Source organism: Beta vulgaris, chromosome 8, assembly GCF_026745355.1.
Source record: "Beta vulgaris subsp. vulgaris cultivar EL10 chromosome 8, EL10.2, whole genome shotgun sequence".
In the NCBI taxonomy this organism is placed as follows: domain Eukaryota; kingdom Viridiplantae; phylum Streptophyta; class Magnoliopsida; order Caryophyllales; family Amaranthaceae; genus Beta; species Beta vulgaris.
Window position 1 is genome coordinate 5,746,237 of NC_079209.1, and position 24,716 is coordinate 5,770,952.

General features: G+C 33.6%; 1 protein-coding gene across 5 annotated transcripts; it reads left to right on the forward strand.

The window, feature by feature from the left end:
- Positions 1-9,386: 9,386 nt before the first annotated feature.
- Positions 9,387-24,195, forward strand: LOC104900779 (uncharacterized). Of its 5 annotated transcripts, XM_048635175.2 has the most exons (14): positions 9,387-9,768; positions 13,715-13,796; positions 13,899-14,002; positions 14,079-14,205; positions 14,303-14,397; positions 15,392-15,515; positions 17,241-17,321; positions 20,180-20,278; positions 20,372-20,557; positions 20,973-21,089; positions 21,523-21,570; positions 22,808-22,936; positions 23,099-23,180; positions 23,797-23,903. In XM_048635175.2, exons 1-14 carry the CDS (start codon positions 9,728-9,730, stop codon positions 23,799-23,801), a joined length of 1,320 nt encoding a protein of 439 aa, XP_048491132.1. In that variant the 5' UTR covers positions 9,387-9,727; the 3' UTR covers positions 23,802-23,903. The 5 variants fall into 5 exon arrangements, with proteins under 5 accessions (XP_048491132.1, XP_010686590.1, XP_010686589.1 ...); XM_010688287.4 differs by lacking the exon at positions 23,099-23,180 and having other exon boundaries at positions 9,391-9,768; positions 13,715-13,800; positions 23,797-24,195; XM_010688286.4 differs by lacking the exon at positions 23,099-23,180 and having other exon boundaries at positions 9,391-9,768; positions 23,797-24,195.
- The last annotated feature ends 521 nt before the right edge of the window (positions 24,196-24,716 follow it).

Sequence of the window (24,716 nt, forward strand, 5' to 3'; positions counted from 1 at the left end):
TTATAGAATTATATTACATCATTATTGACATGTTTCATATTATTTTGGAGTTGTTTCATGTTATCCTTACTAACTTTTATATCATTTTTAGCAAACTTGTATCATTATGGAGTTTTCATATGTCATTCATTCATAATTTATAATTATTTTTCAATTCGTTGTGTACCTTATCATTATTAGTCAAATATATATCATTTATAAAAGAAATGATGCTATCATTCTTACTCACTTTAAGTCATTTTCAGCACACTTGTATCATTGTCCTTTTATTTCATTAAAAAAAAAATCAACATTTTATAAACTTTATTATTATGTAACACCCCGATAATTCTCTCTTTTCCAAAAATACCTTTCAAATATAACACTTAGATAATCATCAAAACATTATCTCCCGTGTGATAATGTATCGACTTATTCAAAATCTTGCAGCAAAAAACATATAACTAACTTTATAATTGAAATTTAATAAATAACCAAGTTAATTATATAACAACCAACAACTTTAACATTAACTTCAAACCAAACAAAATATAGAGTGTATCAACTAAAGTACGATAATTAATCAACAATCTACACAAGCTTTCCATTCCCGAACCCTATGATGCATCATCTTCACACCTAGAAATAACAATGCACTAGAGAATCTGCTCACCAAGAATGGATCATCATATGATCAATAAGACAAAGCCATGATCAACACAGACAAACAAAGCACGAAATCAGCTTAGCTGAATACTACATAATAAATAAATAAACAATTTTAACATGATACTAATAAAGAATAAGCAGTGATATATGATAACATAATAACTTGCAGATAACTTTTGTTGTACTAAACTTTAATAAAAAATTTATTACTTCAAATGGAATAGTCACTAAACTGAGTTGTCCAACTAAAACCAGTCTTCCCTTTGGAAGACGAGATACGGGCGCGACGTATTCCCATGACATATGATATCGAGGAACCTTTTAAACAAAAATAGGACACAATGATCAATCTGACGACCGCAAAAAAAGACATGGCACGCTCACCATGTCCCCCAACTTCTGTTTGTCCAATACTTCAGACGTGCACCAGTCTAAAGCTTATTGCTATTCAAGTTTCACTTTACATGATTTAACATTTATTACTTGTTATGACATAAAAGCAATACAAATAATACATAATCAAACAACCACAACTTTTAACCTAGCCAACAACCAACTTACCTTTCAAAGGTATAAAAATATCAACTTACCAAATAAGGCCCTTGGTCCTTTTAAAGTAGAGAAATAATAATAAAAAGGAACAACATGATTCAATCATGATCCATACCAATAAATATATTAATTTTCCCATGTGAATCAATAAAATAAAGCTTCCAACCAACATGCTTGCATCAATCTTCCATACAAACATGATATAAATCTCATAATTACATGTTCGCACAAATACATAAAACATACAAAATCCGACATAATAGCAATCATATATGAACTCACATAGTTCCTATACATGATACTACATAATTTTCCTTCTTAAAAACATGACACTACATCAATCAACACATAGGTATGTACGTACCTTGTGTAGACAAATTGATAAGCCACTTTAACTAACAATCTTAAAAGTCGCCTGGAGAAAATTTTCCGCCTAAAACAACCAATAAAAATTCATAATCAACACTAAAGTTTTTTCCATCACTAAAACTTCAAGTACTAACACTTCCTAGCATAGTACTACTATATTTGTCATAAAAATATTTAAAACTCCATTGATAATATCCTTTTTAAAATTCTAGCAATATATAATTTATTAAAGTTCCCTTTAAACATGCTTAAACATACTTAAAATTATAAGAATAATCGATCACATAGTTTATAAGATACTACTATGATTTTCCAATCTTTAACACCCTAAAAATCCAATCTAAACATAATAAATAAATCTGAATTTTTATTTCTTCAATCATAAATTATTTAATCTTAGATTCATAATCAAATCATCAAACTAAAGCTTAAACATAATCAAACTAAAAACAATTCTTAAAAATACAATCTTCAAATAAAACTTGAGGAGGATCGGAAGAAAGGTAATCAAACCAAAACAAAGGAAGAAAAGAGCAAAGAGGTCGTCGGCATGTGACGTGTCAGCGGCGCACGGCGGTAGGCGGTGGTTTGATTGAGGAAGGGAGGTTTCTTGTTGAAGAAGAAATCGTTTCTCGGAAGAGAAGAAAGAAAGAAGAAGAAAATGTGTGTGTGTGTGTGTGTGAGTGAGAGAGAGAGAGAGTACGGGAACCGGTTTCTAGATGTGTGGAGAGAGGAGAGCGAAAATTATGTGTGGGGAAAATTTTGGCCTCAATGTATTTATATATGTGTTTTCATTGTGGGCTTAGGAAAAAGCAATTGTGCTTTAAATAGAGTTTAATGATGAGTAGATATGATTGAAATTCCTAATACAACTATAAGTCATTTTCCTAGTCCAGTTAGTGTTTGGGTTCCTCAAGCGTCAAGCCCATGTAAACTCCTTTTTCAAATCCAAAAAGTATTGCAAAATATTTTTCAAAGCATGTCTAAACGAAATACTTTTAGCTTCTTCAAATTCTTAAGATAATTCATTTGACTTTCAAAAAGTCAACTTTTTAAAGAAATAAATTATTTTAAACTAAATTATATTTAAATATATATATTTATATTTAAATAAATATATATATATATATTTATTTAAATATATTTATAAAATATATTTATAAAATCCACAAATTTACGGAGGATTACAATTATAACACAAACTGATATTATTTATAAGAAAAATAATAATATTATTACCCACTTTTATATAACTTTTCAACACCCTTGTATTATTATTTCTATCCTATTTCATTATCATTTGTCAACTCTTTATATACATTGTTAGTTGATGCCTTGAGTCTGGGATAAGGAGATAGAGAACGTCGAAGTTTCTTGCTCACCGGTCGGGTGTGGGTTCGCCAGCCTGGGCGGTGACTGGGAGAAGCTGTTTTTCCTTCGAGTTGATTTATGCTCTCGCGCCTGCTCGGTCGGGTTTTGGCCCAGGCGACTGGGAGACGCACTTGTTCATGGGTTATTATATATTTCAGTGAAATTTCCTGAGGTACCCCTCACGTTAGGTGTAATTCTCAAAATACCCCTCTCATTTTTGGAATTTCTCGAATACCCCTAAGGAAGTGTATTTTGAGAATTATGTCAAACCTCAAGGATACCTCAAGAAATTTCCCTATATTTTAACCCTGGGTTTTTAAGACGTTATTAGTGTGAAATCACTTTCTGTAAATCTGGAATTCCTCAAGATCAATAAAGTTTTTTCTCTCGTCTGCCTGTGGATGTAGCCAACACATTGTTGATGAACCACGTAAAATTCGTGTGTGATTTTATTGCATTTACATTCATTATTTTTTCTTTCTCACATCCTTATAACAAATTCGTATCAGAGCTAGGGTTTGATCTGAGGAGAGAGATGTCTAGATTGAATGTGAAAACCGATAAATTCACTGCGTAGAATAGCTTTAGTGTATGGCAGATCAAGACGCGAGCTTTATTGAATCAACAAGGCCGGGTCGTGGCCACCGTTGGCAAAGACGCGAGTTTACATATCTAGCATGTTAAATACTCAAATTTACTGACGTGTACTTCCTTCTTTCTATTTGGCTTTGTCCTATTGACCTTTATGGTAAGCAGTTTTCAAATGAAGATTCTATGTGCATGAGAGCATACTTGAGTGGGGATTTTCACTTATCTTAGGGTGTTTACCTCTTGTGATTTTTGAGGCATTGAGTTATTTATTCAGCAGTACAATATTTTAATTTCAATTAAATCTTCAGCCGCAAGTTTGTTATTTAGTTAATAGTTTAGTTTTACTGAAAGTGTGGAAATCATGTGGCAATAATACTCCTTAATAACTCAAGCATTATATTATTAATTTTGTATTCAAGTGAATGATTAGGAGGTGTTACAGTTAAGGCATTTGATATGGAAGCCCTCAAATTTGAACATTAGTAATTTATTGACTGGTCCAACTCGCCTTACATGTTGTACTCTTGAACATATATAAATACTTCACATTCTACAAGGTAGCACTATACTTTTTGACTTTTCATTTGGTACCCAAAATTATTTTGTATTTTACATAGTACCGCTGTAGTTTGAACCAATTCTCTAGCGTAAGACTCTGTTAAATAAAATCTTAGTTGGAGGTTAATTAGGGTTAAGGATTTGTTTTGTATTGCGTGCTTCAGTTTGCACACTAGCCATGAAAAAGACTGAAAAATGCCTCGATTTGCGCAATAGATTAGAACAAATAGTCTTTCATCGCACTTAAAACAAGGTTCTTTTTTTCTGTCTTTTTGCCAATTTCGAATTCAAATTTGATCCACAAGAGTTAAAATAACCCTACATAACACCTCGATAATTCTCTCTTTTCCAAAATACCTTTTCAATATAAAACTTAGAGAATCATCAAAACATTATCGCCCGTGTGATAACGTATCGGCTTATTCAGAATTTTGCAGCGGAAAACATATAACTAAACTTTTGAATTAAAATATAATAAATAATCAAAGTAACTTTAAACCAAACAACATTGTTAAATTTACTTCAAGCCAAACTTAAATGTAGATGTATTTACTATAAGACAATAAATAGATCAATCTGTTACAGAAGCTCTCCATTCCCAAATCCCCATGATGCAACATCTACATACACACCTATAGATGTCGATGCAATAAAGAATCTACTCACCAAGAATGGGTCATCACAAGATCAATAAGGCAAAGTTATAATCAACACATACAAACAAAGCACATAGTCAACAAAGTTGAGTACTACATAATAATAAATAAATAAATATTCCTAACATGATGTACTAATAAATAATAAATAGAGATAAATAATAACATAACAATCTAACAGTCTGCAGATAACTTTTACTGAACTAAACTTTAACAATATTTTTATTAGTTTAATGGAATAGTCATTGGACCGAGTTGTCTCATCTAAAAACCAGTCTTCTCTTTGAAAGATGAAATACGGGCGCAACTCCATATTCCATAATGACCTACGATACGGAAACACCTTTTAATAAAAATAAGAACGATGATCAATCCAATTCCCAGAAAAAGCAATGGCACGACCACCATGAACCCAAACTCCTGATTGTCCAACTTCAGACGTGCACTACTCTAAAGTTTATTACTATCCAAGTTTCGATCACTTTACATGATTTACCAATTGTTACTTGTTGGGACGCACAAGCAATACATATAATATATAATCAAACATTCACAACTTTACTCCTTTTTATCTTATGATTAAATAAGTGATCATACAATTTACAACCCAAGATTAATTTCTTCTTTATTTCAAACCTTCTTATTTGTTGAACCTAGGCCCTAGCCAACAACCAACTTACCTTTCAAAGGTAGAAATTATCAACTTACCAAATAAGGCTCACGATCCTCATAGAGTAATTAAAATATTAATATAAGGGAATACATGATTCAATCATGATCCAACTGATAAATATATTATTTTTCCCATGTGAATCAATAAATAAAGTTCTCAACCTACATGCTTGCATCAATATTCCGTACAAACATGATATTAATCTCATAATTAAATCTCATACTTCACATGTTCGCACGCAGGCATAAAACATGTAGAATCCAATTATAATAGCAATCGTATATGAACTCACGTAGTTCCTATACATGATCGATATTACATAACTTTCCTTCCTAAAATGATACTACATCAACACATAGGTACGTACGTAACTTATGTAGACAAACTGATAGACCACTTTTAACACTTTAGAAGTTGCCTACAGAGTAATCTCCGTCTAAACAACCAATATAGTTTATAATCAATACTCCAAATAAATTCCAGCAACTTTAAAATACTTTAAATTTCCTTTAAAAATATTTAAAAGTTGTTTTTATCACTGAAACCTCAATTACGCATGTTACTTAGCATAATACTACTTTACTAGTTATGAAAATCCATTAAACTCCATTAATAACAATCTTTCTAAAATTCCAGCAACTTATATAAACTCTCTTTAAACATATTTAAATATGCTTAAATTCATAAGTTAAACCAATTAATTTCATAGTTTATAACATGCTACTATGAAATTCCAATTTTTAACACTCTAAAAATCCATGCTTTGATAATTAAAAATCCAATTTCAACATAATAATCAAATCTGAATTTTTATTCTTTCAATACATAATTTATATAATCCTAGATTCATTATTAAAACAGTAATCATAATTAGTACTAAAACAAAACATAAAAACATAATCTTTAATCAAAACTTGAGGAACAAGAAAAGTAATCAACCAACACAAGAAAAAGGACAAAAGAGAAGATCGTCGGCGAGGACCGATAGTAGCGGCGGCAGCAGCAAGTCGGCGGTGGTGGTGGTGTTTGTGGAGTGGTGGTGCTTCTTGATTAAGCAGAAAGTGTTTCTTGAAGAAGAAAAAATAACGTGGAAGGGAGAGGAGAGAGGATTGGTTATTATGTGGGAGGAGGAGAGATAAATTTTTTTTTTTTTTGTAGGTAAATATTTGGACTTAATGATATTTATAGGCAAGCTTTCCTTTTGGGCTTAGGAAATGGTAATTGGATCCTAAGTAGGATAGAATAATGAATAAGATTGATGAATAAACTCCTAACATTACTAGAAGTTCCTTTTCCTAGTCCAATAAGTATTTGGATTTCTCAAGCTCATTTAATATCATTTTTCAAATCCAATTAGTATTTCAAATATTTTCCAAAGCATGCTTTAACAAAATATTGTTACTTTCTTATCTTTAAAATAATTCTTTTGACTTTCAAAATAGTCAACCTTTTAAATAAATAAATTATTTTAAACTACTTTATATATATATATATATATATATATATATATACTTTAACCGAATTTTTTTCAACACTAAAACTTAAACACGCAAACCGAGACATCCATACGAGACAACCCTAATCCTATATTTAAACTCCAACTAACCTTTTTTAAACGGAATGCTATGGTAGAGAATTAATAGAAACTACAGTGGTACCATAGAGAATCCAAAGTAATTTTTGGTACCAAATGAAAAAGTTAAAAGTGTAGTGGTACCTTGTAGAATTCTCCTTTATTTGTTAAAGAAATCCATATCTACCATAACAACATTGTGACGGTAAGGAGGAGAGATTGTGTGAAAGTGAATTCTTTTTGGTTATTTAAGTTAAAAAGGGATATGCTTATGAAAGAGTGTATGATTATGTGGCTCAACAAGTGAGGTAAGGTAGTTTGGCTACAGAATAGATCCTCACCAAAAAAGAAGAAAACAAAAGTAGGGGATATGTACTTGGAAAACAAACTTAACAAAGGGAATAAGAGTATGATCTTTTCAACATATTTATACTTATTTTCAGAATAATTAAGAAACAATATGAGTGATCGAAAGAAGTTCAAAAAGTTTTGGTAAAACAAGTTAAATTGATTTTTTTTTCCCAGAGAAGTAACAAAAAGTTTAGTAAAATGATTACAGTTTAAAATAGTTTAAAAAGTTCAAAAAAGAAGAAAAGAAGTGTAGGAAAATTAACAAAATTCAGAAAATTTAATTTAAGTTCAGGATAAATATGTTGAAGCGAGAATAAAATTCTAATAATCTAATAAGAAATTTTATTTAAGAAGGTTCCACTATTCATATTAATATTTTAGTTTACTTACCAATTATAAGTATTTCCCTCTATTTTTTTTTTAATAGTTACACTTTACCTTTTCTAGCTTCTCAATGTAAATGTTTGAACATTATATTTCTAAATTTGCATTTGTAAACATTAAATAGAGTTGATATTCTAAAAGTGCTTATTGATAGGAATCAAACAAGATCCCGCATAATTATATTATATTTTTCCTTATCCTAGTTCTTGTCCCAGGCCATACGGCCCAAATTATTTAATGACAAGCATTTGAAGTCTTTAAAAATAGAAATATCTCTATTATATAAGCCAAGGGAGGAGGTGTGGTGTCCTTATTTGAAATGACTAGAATACCCTCTAATAAATTAAAATATGTTTTTATATTAAATTTAAAAATGAGAATCAATGTAACTTGCCATATGGAATAAGTAAAAAATGAAATATGCAATCACCATTAATAACTTGACTAGATTGACACAATCAATTTACAAAATTAATTAAAATCTTCAATTTAAAAAAAGTTAGTGATATATCATGACAACATAATACTTCGTATTTACAAAGTTCAAACAGTATGCATGATTTATTAACATTTATAATCATTAAAGAACTATACTAAAGATGCTGACAAAGAATTATTAAATCTCGACCAAGATTTTCTAACAAGTAAAAATTGGTCACCTTTAGTTAAAAAAGATAATAACATCTACAAAAAAACTCAATAATTTAAATCACTACCAAATAATTTTAGATTAAAAAAATATATGTCGACGCACGCATCGCGTGCATATACGACTAGTATGTCTTTAAATCATCCCCTCCCCCCTAAAGATCAACATGAGCATTGTAGTGTAGTTGGTTAGTGCATTAACATATCAAATGGGAGGTCATGTGTTCAAGTCTTAAAGCACACATTTTTATGATTTAACTAGTTATTAGGCCCGGAATATGTCTCGGATAAGAAAAATTTTCATTTATTAATATTGTACTTTAAAATCATAACACTAAATTCCACTTAGTGTACTGGTTAAGACTTTAGTTTATGCATGAGGTCACAAGATCAAAGCCTATACTATGCAAAATCTAATTTTTTTTCTTATACATGAATTACATTAAGTAAAACACCCTTAGGGAGAGCGCCACATCACACAATTCCTTATTTAGGAACGCCTTTAAATTTATTTATATAGATGTCTCATATGATTGAGTGTAGGAGGGGAGAATACATGGGGCAACATGACATTTGTTTATATAATATATATTATATATATATATATATATATATATATATATATATATATATATATGATCACGTGAAAACCACTCCTTATGCTGAAACCTGAAAACTGCAACATAAAATGAGCAAAAAAATATAAAATGAGCAAAAGTTTGTAAAATGAGCGAAAATTTGCTAAAATGAGCAAAAAGTTTGCTAAAATGAGCAAAAAGTTTGCTAAAATGAGCAAAAGTTTCTTAAAATGAACAAAAACATAAAATGAGCAAAAATCTGCAAAATGAGCAAAGAAGTCGTTTTCAGTTTTCAGCTTATAGTTAGTTTTTAGTGGATCCTACCCTATCTATTAAGTTCAATGCGGCTTGTTTTCGGTTACAGTTGAGTTGAATTGAGTTGAGTTGAGTTCAATTTAGTTAATCCAATTAAATGCAATTCAATATAGGGCCATAATGGTTATTTTCCCTCATGCTTATGCAAGTCTGCAACTAGAGTTGGTTCTTCACCCAAAAATTAAAGAACACAAAAAGATTGAAGGTTTTTTTGGGTCTGATTTGATAGCCAATTTGATGGCTATCTGGTGTGTGCAAATTCAGGAAATGTGTAACTCTTGTTAATTTCGACAAGTTAAAGAGTTTTAAGTTTAGCTGTTGCTACCCTTACTGTTATCATATCACTCGAAAAAAGCTCGTATCGTTGATTCAGGAAGACAGTATCCTTTTGATCTTGCAGCAGCAAATGAGGATATGAAAATGGTTATCACTTAATCACTCATATTATTATCATTGCAACATGATAGAGCAATTCATCAATTTTGTGATTCGACCTCCCAGGTACTAATTCCATTCTATACTATCGAGCTTATGTTCTGTTCTTGTCAGTGTGCTGCTATATGTGTTTTTGTTGTTGCTCTGTGTTCTCCATCATTCATTGTTAATTGGTGTAGTATTTAGGAATGTACGTGTGTGTGCTCGGAATTTGGACATAAGGCGAGCTAATTAATTGTTTGTTCTTCACATTCGATTATAGATTCGTCTGAGTTTTGTGATTTTTCAGTTCCGAAAACTGTAAATTATGTATAGTCCATGATTTCTGAAAGCATGGTAATTCAATGAGTGTGACAGAAATATTGTTTCAGCTAACTATAGTTACAATCAATTACTATTAGCTTAATCCACCCTCCTCACTTAAGCATCACTAAAGTCACACAAAGGAGAGATAAGGAGGAACTACCTTTTTTTTTCAAGATTTCATCAACTAAATTAGTATGAGATCTTTTGGAAAGGAGCTCAAAAACAAATCCGTGCAGATTAGGCACAAAGCGGACAGTATAGGAGGAGTTACCTAGTTTATAAGAGTTAACCAACTACAATGATACTACTATAAAACACGTAAAAAGCACACTACAAGTATGACTTAGAGGTCTACGAAACGTAGAAGTGAAATACACATGTTTTTGGTGAATGTTGGAGTTGTTACATATTCATCTAGTGGGATAGAAGGGCAAAGGTGTTTAAATTTTAGTGGGCTTAATATATGCATATATATATACACGCATGCATACATATGTATGTGTGTGTTTGCATATGTGTGTGTGGGTGTGTGCTGCCATGCTGTGGTGGTATTTCGTTGGAGCTGAACTTGGTTTGTTTTCTTGTGCATTGATGATCACGTGACTTGCTTTGGGTATATCAATCTACTTTGCTGATTAACGTACTTCATGTTAGTGCCATTGGGTTTTAGGATTACTTAGTCCTGAAGATATAGAGGAATTCAGATTGGCCTACTTTACCTCTGTGTTACTCTTTGAATCATGTTACTCAAACTGTGTCTGACTCGGCTTCTTTATGAAAATTTTCTATTATTTTTGCCTATAATGAAGTGCTAAAGTGTGCATACTTATGTTAGAATATTTTGAGATTACGTCACACTTTCTTGAGGTAAAATGAAGAGTGTGAGTAACGTAGCCTCATATGAGGGTCGATGGGGCTTTAAGTGTTACTTAGTTCTGTTTGGAAGAATTCATATTACAGCCTCGTACCATGGTTGATGGGGCTTTAAGTGTTACTCAGTTCCGAAGGTTTAGAAGAATTCGTATTACCCTACTTTGCCTCCTTGTAAGACTGGGATTTTTGGGGCTTTTAGTTGTTACTCAGTTATGAAGATTTAGAAAAGTCTCCCTTGGTGTCTTTCTAATATATCTCTTTATTACTCAAAGGGAGAAAGGAATAGTTAGAAAAATGGGTTGGTTTGTTATGGCTACACCTGTTCAAGGACAACTAATTTTGTTTCCCTTGACATTGTTCAATATAAGTTATTTATCTAATACAAAAGGAATAAAGGACATTTGGATCAAGCAAACCTCCTGGATTCATCCTGAAGGCAAAAGAAGTGTTCAAAATGACAAAAGGTTTATACGTTGGACACAAGTCTTGGCCCTTGGGGAGCATGAGCGACGGAATTTATTCTTTAACCTTCTCGGGTAAGGATTTTAGGGAAGTAAGAAAAACTTTGACCTTAATCATTCTGAAGTTGGCAAACTTTTTGTCATGGGGGAGATGCAGAAGTTTGAGATAACTGACTGGAGTTTGATGAACAAGAAGGTGGGATTTTTATATTTCAACCTACTTATGGTGAATATGTTTTAGAGTAGTGCAAGATGGCCCAATGCTCACTCTAATCGGCTAGCAACAGCCTTTGTAGAGAACGAGGAATTGAGGTTGCTCTTAAGAGGCGAAACTTATACTTGACCAGTCATAGTTTGTATCGCATAGGAGTAGGATGCCCTAATCTTCAAGGGATCGATATAACCCTCCCATCCTATTCACCTATGCAGGAGGTGTCACAATGGTGAAAGGGTATCTAAGTCATTTAGCCTATGTTGCTCGGCTCTTCATTTCACCTCAAGTACCCGTGTCGGATCCTCGACACTCGGACATGGGTGGGACACTTGGACACTTTGTTTTGGGCTAAAAAATAGAAAAAATTCCAAAAAATAGCCGAGTCGGACACTTGGACACGTACCCCTGTCGGATATGGGTACCCGAGTCTGAACAACATAGCATTTAGCAGCAAGTTAGTTATATGATGTAATAATTTCGATGATGTAACATCAGTTAGTTATGTTATTATGTTGTCAGAGTTTGTTGGAGTTATATTGGAGAAACAAGTAGAGAAGGAGTATAAAAGGAGAGAAAGGAGGAGATCAGCAACCTGAAAATCATTGAGAGACTTGCCTTGGGAGAGTGTTCACCTAGCCAATGTAAATATTTGTAATGATCTAATTTGTCTAATAGATAATATAATTCTTGCATAATCACCTCCTCCTTTGTCCTTGGGATTCTTTCTCTTGGGCACTTATCTTTAATATTTGGAGTTTGCTGCGTCCGACCATTTTTATGAAATATGTTCTTGCCCGGAGAAGATAGGGGAATAAAGGTTGGCTTTGCGAGCTTTGGAAGATGGATCAATTCCCAAGGTGCACATGGAAAGAAAGAAACCAACTAATTTTTGAGGGTTTAGCTTCCACTTGTCAAGGGTGCAAGTTTCATTTCTAATGCATGTGTATAGCTGGAGTCAAGTTGTAGTCTCCAGCTTCTCAGCATCGCTTGTTTCTTGTTTTGTAGATAAATTGCTCCACAGTAGTCCGAGGGCTTGAGCCCCTTAGTCCTTAACCCTTCTTACATACATGGGAGACACCTTGTTTTGTATCTAATCTAATTTTTTATTACTTAATAGAAAAACAAGGGTTTGAAATGGAGAATAAGATGAATTGCCAGTCAATGAAATACTCTATTATAATTATAAAACCAAATTTGTTGAGAATTTTTCTTCTATATCAACTATTGGATAGTTTAGAGAAGACTCCACGACTTCAAAAAAACAATTTTGATATGCTTTTAAGGCTGAAGATTCTAAATTATCTCACAAATACATAATGGGATGATGCTTTTGTCCTCAAATTGTGGCTCCAGGTACCATCAGTTGGCTAAAAGAACCAAAATCATTCTATAGCTAGGCAAGCTTTCTTCAATTTTCTTTTTCATACCATAAGCTGATCTTTGGTCTTGTAGAATTGAGACCAGATTCGTAATGATTAGATACTTTGCTCCCAAAATCTGCTCTTCCTACACTATCAGTTGGCCAGAGGAACCAAGCTACCAGCTTTGACACTGTAGATAGCCTAGGCTTTGCCTATATTTCTTTTTATGCCATAAATCATCTTTGGCCTTGTAAAAACCTACTTCTGTTCTTTTTATATAAAGCCAGAGTTTTTATCAACAGTGACGACTACCATGATCTGCAGATTTTGGGAGGTCAGATAGATGAAGGCATGAAGCTGTACCTCTCAGAAGCTAGAATTTTTCACGAAATATTAAATCTTTGTTCTTTTTTGTTTCTTGCTGTTTCTCTGAGTTTCATCTAAGGCTAGAGGGCTTGAATGATTTTTCTTTTCTTTATTTTTTCATTTAGAATAACTGAGTGTAGTTCTATTTTATTTTGTTTTCCCTGATCAGCTAATTTCATCCCCTTTTCCTCTTATGTAGTGAAATATCATTGCTTATTTTGTTCGAAGTTTATTTTGTTATCGTAGTTGTACTTTTAGTAGTCACTAATAACTATCTATAGTTTTATTTATAATACTAATATTTCATTTTAATTTTTTGTATTGCTGTTTTATTTAACTGGTTAATATATTATTATTGTTGTGTCGCTGTTACTACTATTGCTGTTGCTTTTATTAAGTTCTGACTGATGTGTTATACCTATATTCTATAGGGCTGTGTATGATCCTGATCAGTACTTATGGGAGAAGGAATTTACCCTTGCTGGCAGAGCATACAAAAGAGAGGATTTGGAGGCAAGTATGGGCATTGGCACCTAGCCTTCCAAGTATCATTATTCCTTGATTATCATCTATGATCATGCTGCATCATTTTATCATTTGACATGTAATATGCAGCTTGAAAGTGGAAGAGGCGAGACCTTGAAGTGTAGTCATTATATGCCATATCTTAACCCAGAAGATTCTGCTCTTCCATGTGTTGTATACTGCCACGGCAACAGGTCTGTGGAGAACCCTGATATATTTTTATTGATGGAAGAACAGTATAATAATTTTTTTTTTGTGCTACTACTACAGTGGATGCCGGGCAGATGCAAACGAGGCTGTTACAGTTCTTCTACCAGCAAATATTACAGTTTTCACTCTGGACTTTTCTGGATCAGGCTTATCGGAGGGTAATTATGTCAGCCTTGGATGGCATGAGGTTCGTTTATATTCAAGACAATTGTCATTATTGGCTAAAAATTGACGAACAGTTGCGTTACTGTCAAATCCTTTAAATATTCTATTCTATACGACAGAAAGACGACCTTAGAGTCGTTGTGGCTTATCTGAGAAGTAAGGACCATGTATCGCATATAGGCCTCTGGGGAAGATCTATGGGTGCTGTTACAAGGTACTAAAGCATGGGGGTACTTTTTCTTTTCAACTTTCTCCAATTAGCAATTGTAACGTGACATCTTTAGCTTTCTGTTATAGTGCAATATTATGTTGTCATCATTTCTTGCTCTTCTGTTCAACTTCTTCGAGTTTTGAGATTTTGTAATGGTTTCCATTCCAGTTTTCTTTGTTTTCTTTCATTGCAAATTTGCGATGTCCAATGAGATTTTCAATATTGCTAGAGCTATTATTGTCAACGTTCTTATTTGCCATGTTTTTTTGAAGAGGGAGGTGGTTGGTGATGAACATGAATATATGGGTTCATTTTACACTGCTTGCTGCTAAGACCTCAGTTGTTCCTCCCATAGTGTACAGTGTACACATATACTAGGAGGCACAAAAAGGGTAATTAAGTAATTAACCTTGTAAGGGGAAGAATGATTCAGAAGGGGGATTGAATGAGAATCTTCTAGGTGTCAGTAAGTTTGTTAGAAGAGCGAGAAGGAAGGAAAGTTTTGTGTATAAATACCAGCTCATGTATAGAAGTGAGGGTATTGAGAGAAGTAGAGAGAGGAAGATTGAATAGGAGAGCCATCCTCTCGAACTAGTAAGGAGCTCTAGTAGGTTGATTTTCCCTGAATTAATCTATACAACTTGCTATCTTGGTGTTTATTTTCATTGTTAGTGATCCTAATTTGCTTTGTTAGCCCTTGGGTCCTAGCACTTAACTTTGAAGCTGACTTAATAGTTGCTATGTGGGAGGAAAGAGAATAGTTACATGGTCTTTGTAGTGGTATAGATGATTACTAAAGTTGAAATTGGGCTTGAGCTTTGTTAGTGAGTACCTAAATTCAAGTTATAAAGTTACATTCTTGTGTGTGCCTTTTGAGAGTTTTGGATACAGAGTTATGACTCTTTTAAAATTTAAATAGCTTGAATCAAAAGGCCCTTTTGAGATTTAATGCTTTTGATTAACTTGGTACTGCTTTTCTGTTTGTTATCATATGCAGCCTTCTTTATGGATCAGAGGACCCTTCAATTTCTGGGATGGTTTTAGATAGTGCTTTCTCTAACTTATTTGATCTTATGATGGAACTTGTTGATGTGTACAAGATCCGGCTTCCAAAATTCACTGTATGTATCATTCTTCTTTGTAAGTTTGATGTAGTTGGCCTAGTTGCAGGTCTGCCAAATTTTACTATGTGACATCATGCACTGTTTTCAAATTGTTCTTTCCAAAGTGATTTCAGGCTCTAGGCTGGCTTTCTTCACCCCAAGTGTGGAATGAAACTTGTAGCCAAGAAACCGCTTTGACGGTGTAGTATGGAATAAAAGTATATCCTACAGTTATATTTCATTTTAAATATGGAATATAGTCTGGTGAACATATCAAAATTACGCTGGAAGTGGTTTCTTGTCCTCCACTAGGATTTATCTCCAATTCTTCTATTCCATTTCTTTCTATTTCAGGATTAGACCCTTGACCCCAGAAGTTGCTTTTATTGGTGAGTAGTGAAGGATAGGTTAAATCTTATTAGAGGATTGGGCATAAATTTTACGAGTTTGAAAGACACATTTTTGATGTGGCTATTATCGCAAGTGAGTTGTATGATGACATCAAAAAGGGTGGGAAGAATGTTATATTCTTCTAGTTTGGATTCCGAGAGAACATGATTTAGATGAAGTCGTTCCGCGGAGAGAATTTGCACTTAGGTCGTGTTCAGTGCTTGTAGAATGGATAGGATGATTCAGGGTGTTGATAGGTCTTAGATAGGGCCATAGGGGTCTACGTTCTTTTTACCTGTAAGCTCTTAATCGATAGGTGGGAGTAAGGTGTCATTGTGGAAAATGGCTCCCATTTTTGGAACTTCTATTTTATAAGGAACCTACCGAACTGAAGGTTGACCAATTGAGGCTTTCACAAATTGGCAAATTGTACTTCATTTACATGCTTTAATTGTCCAGGCAAGAGTGTGGCTAGTTGGTTGGGCTTCTGATATATTCTGATGAATGATGCCATTCCTCCTACAAAATCTTGGAGAAAACACCTCTTCCTGTTCCACTCTCAGTTTTCAATCACATCTGGATGTCAAAGTTCCTGAAAAAGGCGAAGCCTTGCATTAGGATTGTTGCATCTTATTAGAAGTCTAGTGCTAAAGCACTAAATTGAGTTCCACAAAGTGACCTTTCCTTACATTGGCATGATGTGTTATAGTATTGGAAACTGGTAATCACGTAATTTCGCTTTGGGCTTGGCTATCTGATGTGGTTGGCATGCAGTTAACTTGCCAAATTCTGCCTTGATGGTGTCTACAGGGTAGTCACATTGGTTTTTGAAGGGGTAAGGGGTAAGGACTCAGGTGGTCTGTGTAAATTGCTGTTTTTGATTGTTGAAGCTAGCGCAGATTGTTACTGTTCTTCTGACTGAAATTGTTGGATGTTTTTCTCTTATCTTTTAATATATAACCTAAATGACGTGCTCTCTTTTGTTGATTGTTTTTGGAACCCGAAAAACTCCTGGTCCCCATTTATTTCTATGTGCTAATAACCTTTGAGTATGTACAATATACATTGATCCATTACTTAGTTTTCTGTAGTGCATGTGTTTTTTTTTTTTTAACGACCTTATCTTGATATTTCTTATCCTTGTCTAAAAAAATGTGGAAAAAGAAAGGTACTATTAGAACTCTATTAAAACTGTGAATTGAATGAATCCACAGCTGCTTTCTGGTATTGGTGTTATTTGTAATGTGACGTTTAATTTGTGATTAGCAGATTATGTTATATGATGATTAAGCTAGTAAGAGTAGAAAATGTGATGTTTAGCAGGCAAAGATCTGACATTGGTTCTGATAACAGGTGAAGATGGCAGTGAAGTACATGCGGCGTGTGATTCAGAGGAGGGCAAAATTTGATATCAGGGACCTGAATCTTGTGCAGGTTGAACTCGTCAACTGTTTAATTATAGACACACATGCACACGTGCATATATATGCATATCTGTACACCCACCCACATTGGACCTATCAACAATAGGTTTAACCGTTTAAGTTCCTATGAGAACCACCTTTATGGTGAGGACCGTGAGAACCGCTCATTTTCCCTCATTTTACGAAGATTTTACTCATTTCACAATGTGTTTGCTCATTTTATGTTTTGCTTGTATATGTTTTTGCTCATTTGACATTTTATTGCTCATTTCACAACATTTTTTTCTTCTTCTCATGTCATGTTTTGCTCATTTAACTTTTTATGCTTATTTTACGTTTTTTCACATATTACATTTTTGCTCATTTTTACGCTTTTGTTCATATAATCTTTTCTACTCATTTTATATTTTTTTTGCTCATTTAATGAAGTTTTTGCTTATATATAAGGGCTGGGATTAAGTGCGAAAAGTCTCTAGGGTGAGAAGGATCTATGTACATCAAGAAGTAATTGGACATTCATCGAGCAAAAATTTCAGGAACCTTGGAAGATCAATGTAAATACATCAATCAATCATTACAAATTCATCAACCAACCACTACATGTTCATCCAGTAGACATCATAAATGCATCAATCATACATTTGTTATACATCAACAAAAATCTGAATAGATTCATTTCAAAAATAAATAGGAACACATAAAAAAACTAAGATTACACGACCGAAACAAAAAGATTAGCACTTAGAGCCAGGGCCGAAAATAAAGTATACTTTTTCTATCAGCTTGCCTCTCTAAGTATATAGAAAATAAATCCTTGAGTTGTGAGTCTCCCTACCTAAGGCTCCGTTTGGTAGGGTGTAAAACACTTTCAATTGAAGATGAGTTTTCAAAGAAAACCTTTTACATGGAAAATCATTTTTATAAGCATTTTCCTTTGTTTGATTGCATGGAAAATCAGTAATTTTTGAATTCAGAATGGACACCAATTATCATTGAGACAATAAATCAAACACCTTGTGTGTATGTCTGTATGATGTCAAATATTATTATTCAAACTAAAATAGATGAATAACTCTCACGTAATTAAACAAAACTCTAAAATTTGCACCAAAACAACCCTAGATCAATCGATATTGCACCAAAACAACCCTAAATTATTCGGATATCCAGCAAAAAACCCTAAAATCAATCGATTTTGCACAATAATAGTTTAAACTTGAAGAGAATAGCGATTAGAGCAACGAGTTTACTGGATCCCACGAGATTGAGAAGACGAGTTGAGAGAAGATGAGTTGAGTGACGATGAGTTGAGGCTTTGAGCTTTACAATGATATTAGCGTGAAATTTCTATGTATGAGAGAGATGAGAGTATAGAAAGTATACTACAAGTCTACAATATGATAAAGAGACAAAGGAAAACGTGGTTTCCTTTCAGATTTTAGGGAAAATGTTTTCAATTGGGTTGAACACAACTTTTCAGCCCAAGTTTTCCATTTTATTGTCCGCCCCATACCAAGGAAACCGTTTTCAGCCCTACCAAACAGAGCCTAAGTGAAAGAGAGGGGATCCGAGTGAATTATTTTTTCAAAAATGTTTGGAATTGAAAGAGAAGGGTGACGAGTAAATATTGGCAGATGGATAGCTCACCAGAATAGGAGAGAGGAAAGTCTGGTAAAGCATAATTTTTTGTTGATGTACCTTAAATATTTTATTGATCTATCTTCAATTGTTAATGTATTTTCAATAATTCTTTGATGTATGCACAATAATTTTCTTAATTTACCTAATATGTTTGTTTCTACAATATCTTCATAATGTATTTGCAATATTTTTTGGATGATCCCAACCCATGTATGTGTGTGACCGAGAGGGTTTACATTCAGCTTTTTGAGTAGTTCCTATATAAAATAATTTGTTACCAGCATATGTAACTAAAGCACCAGTCCATCAGCACTATCTGAAGAAGTAGCCATTTAAACCATCAGGCTCATGAGCTCGATTTTCATCTAAGAAGGCCATTGAACCTCTTACCAGATGTAGGAGAAAAGATCAGGGTGCAGTCGTAGGACATAGCATAGCCTATTTTTGCAGACTTCCAGCCTATGGGGAGCAACCTCCTTAGGAGTAACAAATAATTCCTTGTAAAAACCAAGAACCTTCTGAGCATGGTGTGTCTTCTTAGTGATTTGTCTTCCCATAGCATCCACCAAAAGATGAATAGAGTTACTCAATCTTCTTTGCTATTTGCTAAACTAAAGCATGAGAGAATTAGGAGAAATACAAAATTTTAACTGATTGAAACTTGGATTGCTTTAGAAGAAGACTGTTTAGAAGTATTCTTATTAGCAGCAAACACTTCTCTTTCCTGAGCCACCCTATCAGCTCTGTTTATATCTGACCAAAGGAGATTTTGCGTGGAAATTGAATTATGATACTATTTCATCTTTGTAGTCAGAGGCATTGAGATCTAGAAATTAGTGTCTTCCAGTGTTAATCCGACACCTTCATTTACCTCAAAAACGGGGTGTCTTATAGAGTTATAGTGTCGTGTCCGACACGACACTTTACTTGGATACTTCATTTTAAACTAAAAACTTGACTTTTTTCTACAAAATAGCCGAGTCGGACACTTGGACTCCCGTAGACACTCAATCCGTGTCTGAGTAACATAGGTGTCTTCTATTATAAGACAGCAGAGAAAATTGGGTGTCAATTGATTACAATTGTCTTTCCTTACATTGGATTTTGAACAATGTAGGCAATAATACCTCTTGTTTTTTTCAATTTTAAATAGAATAAGAATTTGAAAATAAATATTTGACCCTTTGATGCGAGTTCTATCTTCTGTAATACCCTTGAATCTTGCAGGTTTCAAGCAAAACATTCATTCCTGCTTTATTTGGACATGCTGATGGGGATAAATTTATTCAACCACATCACTCTGACATAATCTTTAAATTGTATGCGGTATATATACATATGCACTGCTGTTAATATATTGCTAGATTGTATTGCATACGGCTGCTTCATGGTTTGGCTTTGTTTCTGGTGTCAATGTAGGGTGATAAAAACATTATAAAGTTTGACGGTGATCATAATTCTTCGAGGCCACAATTCTATTATGACTCGGTTTCTATATTTTTCTACAATACCCTACATCCGCCACACGTGTCTTCTGTTTGGTCCAAAAGGATTGAAGAGTGCCATAGTCTGAAGGATCTTAGAGTTGGTGCTGGCATGGATGAGGTAATTTGTTGAGATTTGAGTAGATTAAGTCCTTAATTTAATAATTATAAACTTGGTGTAATTCTATTTTATTTTAGTGAGGTAACTATAACATAAGAACGTAATGATTAATTTATATTATAATTATAATAAATTGTTCTTACATTATTATTATTGTCATTATAATAATAATAATAATTATTATTATTATTTTATATTATTATTTTCCTTATTATTGTTTTTCTACAAAAAGAAAGATAAAAAAAGATTATAAAAAAGAACAGATTTAACTATATTCTATAGATGTTTTCCTTTTATGTGTTAATGACATCTTTGTCATATATTAGGGTAATTGTATTCTCAAAGAGAACAAACAATGCAAGGTCTTACTTTTCTAAGTTAGGACTAACATGCATATATTTTTCTTGTATCTTAGACATTGTTGTATGAGATAATATCTAATCTTCGTATTGGGGGTACTGGTGCTGCTGCAAGTTCATCTTCTCCTCCGACCAGCTTTTCAACTGCTAAATCTGTCGGATTGAGCACTAATGTATGGATAATCCTTTACCACAGTTGAATTTCTGAATTCACATTCATGTTACATTGATGTCGATGTTGTTTGTTAAGTAGCTTTCTTTTTACTCCCTCTGTCCCCATAATAGTGGAGTAAGTGGACATAATTTTTCACTATACCATTATTTATAAACTTTATGTAAGTTTATAAATAGTACTTAATCAAAGATATTGATGGTTAACTTGGAGAGAAAGAAAAAATTGCAAATGGGTACACTACTATTATGGGACCGAGGGAGTAGCATACGGCGAGCTTGTGAATGATGTTCATCCTTTTAAACTCTTATCAACAATTAAACTTCAAATATGAGAAGGCTCCAAGGGTGGTGAAGAGGAACATAAATCAGTTCTGAACTTCTCTTAACATCATGGAAAATACCCACTTGACATTTTGCTGATGGTAAATGCAGGACATGATGTCTAATGACGACATATGTGCGGCCGATGGGTTTATCCAGGTAAAAGGATCATGTTAATTGTAGTTTTTGTTTTTGTTCAATTTTTTACCTCCCTTCCCTTTCTTTAGAAGGAAAGTGATACTGATGAGACTTAATTTGTTTGTGAAGACATGCACAATCAATCATTCTATCCTGAACCGAAGAAAATCTTAAGGGCACGTTGTTAAGCATCTCATACAACAAATGAATCACCTAAACTAGCTCAAATTAGCCTAAATGTAGAACAAAATAGTTAAAATCGATATCCAAGTTGGACTGACGAGGTCCTAAAATATTCATAGAAAACAATAGGGTTTGTGACAGTGTGACTCATATTGCACAATCTGTCATCTTCTTAGCTTGTAACATGCATGCATTCCTTGCTTGCGTCCATGCACCTTACACTGGCGGATAGCTCACTTAATAAACTTTCACAAGAACATATTATAAGCATAGTTTTGATTAGGAACATGGGATATACGGAACTTCTACCAACACTGTGTAATACAAGCATTGCTACACTTTTTGACAGTAACTCCTTCGTTTCTAATGATCAATAATCGGGATGGAAAGTAGAATTCGCTGAACTCTGTATTAAAAGTTAAGGGCTTTCAAAGTTGAGCAAACCACGTTGATAGCTTTTTTAACTTGTTTCCTGATTTGCAATGGACTTCCAATTTGACTTTTTTTGTTCTAGGAGGATTGGAAAAATATATAAATTCAAAATTTTAAGTACAGATAATTCCATAGAAACTATAAACATTTTTGAAGAAAAAGACGCTGTGCGTGTGTCATAAATAATATTCAGATTGCATGATATTTGAGAGCTAAGAGGAGTAGAGATGATAATCGATTCAGTTGATGATATTGTGGTGTCTTGTAGTACTGAAAAATGTTTAAATCAAATGACTGAATTCATCTTGTTTTAAAACTGGAGTTGATGTAAAACGGAAAATGCTCAGTTTAGTCTGAAGTTATTGGTTCTAATACTAAGAATGATAAATCATGAAATTCTACTGGGTGTCCTTGAATAAGCCACCACCTCACTGCTGAACGCTGACTGCTTCCGTCCACTTGTGGTAGATCAGATCAGTTTGTGTAAAGAAAGGCTTCCTTGGAAGTTTCTCAGCTTCTTTCATATTGCATCAGTTTGTGGAAGAGATATGTCTTCTCTTGACTTATCTGTTACTGTGTATCTGGTGCATGAGAAGATTATATTTAGCCACTTTTAGAAATTTTGAGTTGATTAAATTTTCAGGATAAAGTCAATGGATCCTTCGAAGAATGCTGCTCACATGCAAGCTCTAACAGGGAGAGTTGGGGAAGATGTTCATCTTTAGAGGACACCGATTTCGTAGAGTACGTAGATTCATGTACCAGCCATCAGGTGTGTGTTTTACGTTTTCCATACATTATGGTACATGACACATGTTTAGTTTGTGTCATGAAGGCCTCTTGCTCCTACTCTTCTCTTTCCTTTCTTTCTCTTTGCATTTTCTGTAGCACAGGAGTTTTGATCTTGTTGGTATATGGGTATGGGGCATGCAAGGTAATCAAACGTCGCTTTGTGCACATCAAACTAGTGATGCCACTCTGTCACAGTGTTTTAGATTTCCTTAAGCAGATATCAGGTAATGCTAAATGTAACATTCCTATTTTTAGGAGACATCAGCCAAAATTAGCATAGAGAAATATATTTATAAAAGATAGAAGTGTAAAAACAGTGCTAGTATCCCTCTTATAGGAGATAAAAATTCCAGTAGTAATTACAGAGTATGATACTCCATCCCTCTATGAAAACGACTACTATAACTTTTCACAAGTTCAAGGAAGATTAGGTAACATATCTGTTTAGATGTCCTATACCAATAATGGTGTCAGTTTATTACATTGTTTGGTGTTGATTGAATCAATTGTCATGTGACTCTTGTCAATTCCTTTTCTAGAATAAGCAAGTGTAGTATGCTAGTTGGACGAAATAATAAATTCAGGTAGGTGTGTTACATTGAAATAACAAGCTGAATAAAAACAAAAACATTAATAGAAGCTCACTTGTAAGGTAAAACCAACTTAACCAAGATAACCCTAGCTTTATTCGTACTGTGATTCAATAGACGTGCTAAGATCAAAGGAGATTGCTTTTAGCGAATATGGAAGAGATTAAAATCAATGGAATTGATGTGCTTAGTTAGTTTTGTTTTTACTTGGCACTTATGCATGTTAGCTCTTAATTTTTTCTGGATGCAGATTAGCCCTGATATGCCGAGTACCAGTACTACACCAAACCTAGGCAAATCACCGGAAGACAAACGGAACGCGAAGAAGAAAAAGGTTCCTCCTGCTGCTCTAAAGAACTCCAAAAGTGAGAAGTCAGAAAAACTTGGGGCCTTGTCTCAACTAATGCGTCTTTGCATTCTGAAGAGAGTTGACCATCATAAACCTTGTTTATGAGTGTTCACGCACACACGAGTTACAATCATATTCCTTCAAATTGGAGGAGTGTTTGTTTATCCTGTATTCTGCTTGTCAGGTTTTCCCTCTCACTCACTGTTGTAGTCTTAGAGATTAGAGAACAGGCAAAGTCAACAATTTCTTTCACTTCTGATTATGTAGAAGTTTAAATCAAGGCATTATTTGTATTTTGAAGTGTAAGCCAGTAATCATTGATGTGGAAAAAGGGAAGGTGAAGAGACTCCAGGTTCACTGAAATGGAAGGTTGAAAGGCGTGCAATTAGGGATTTGGATAATATTCCTTTATTCTTAATTAGGTCAACAAACTCTAGCTCATAGTCTAGATGCGATTTTTGTCCATAAGGCACGATCATTATGAGAGTTGTAATTCGAACTCCTAATGTTTATGTTAGATGTAGAGGTGATCAAATTACGTTTGGTCGGATTTAGGTGGGGCCGTCTTAAGCTCATTTGTTGAATCAGGTCAAATGGCAGGTTGTGTTTTTTTTTGCCTAAAGCCTGTTACTTCGGGTCAAGAATATCGGTCTTTTCAGGCTAACATTTCAAGTGAGGTCTATTTTACGTCTAGGTGTATTTGAATTTGGTCAAGTTCGAGTCTATTCGTATAATAGTTAGTTTCAGGTTACTTTCATATCATTAGTTTCATGTCTGAATATAGATCTTGACCAAATTATATATAATAAAAAAAACAATTA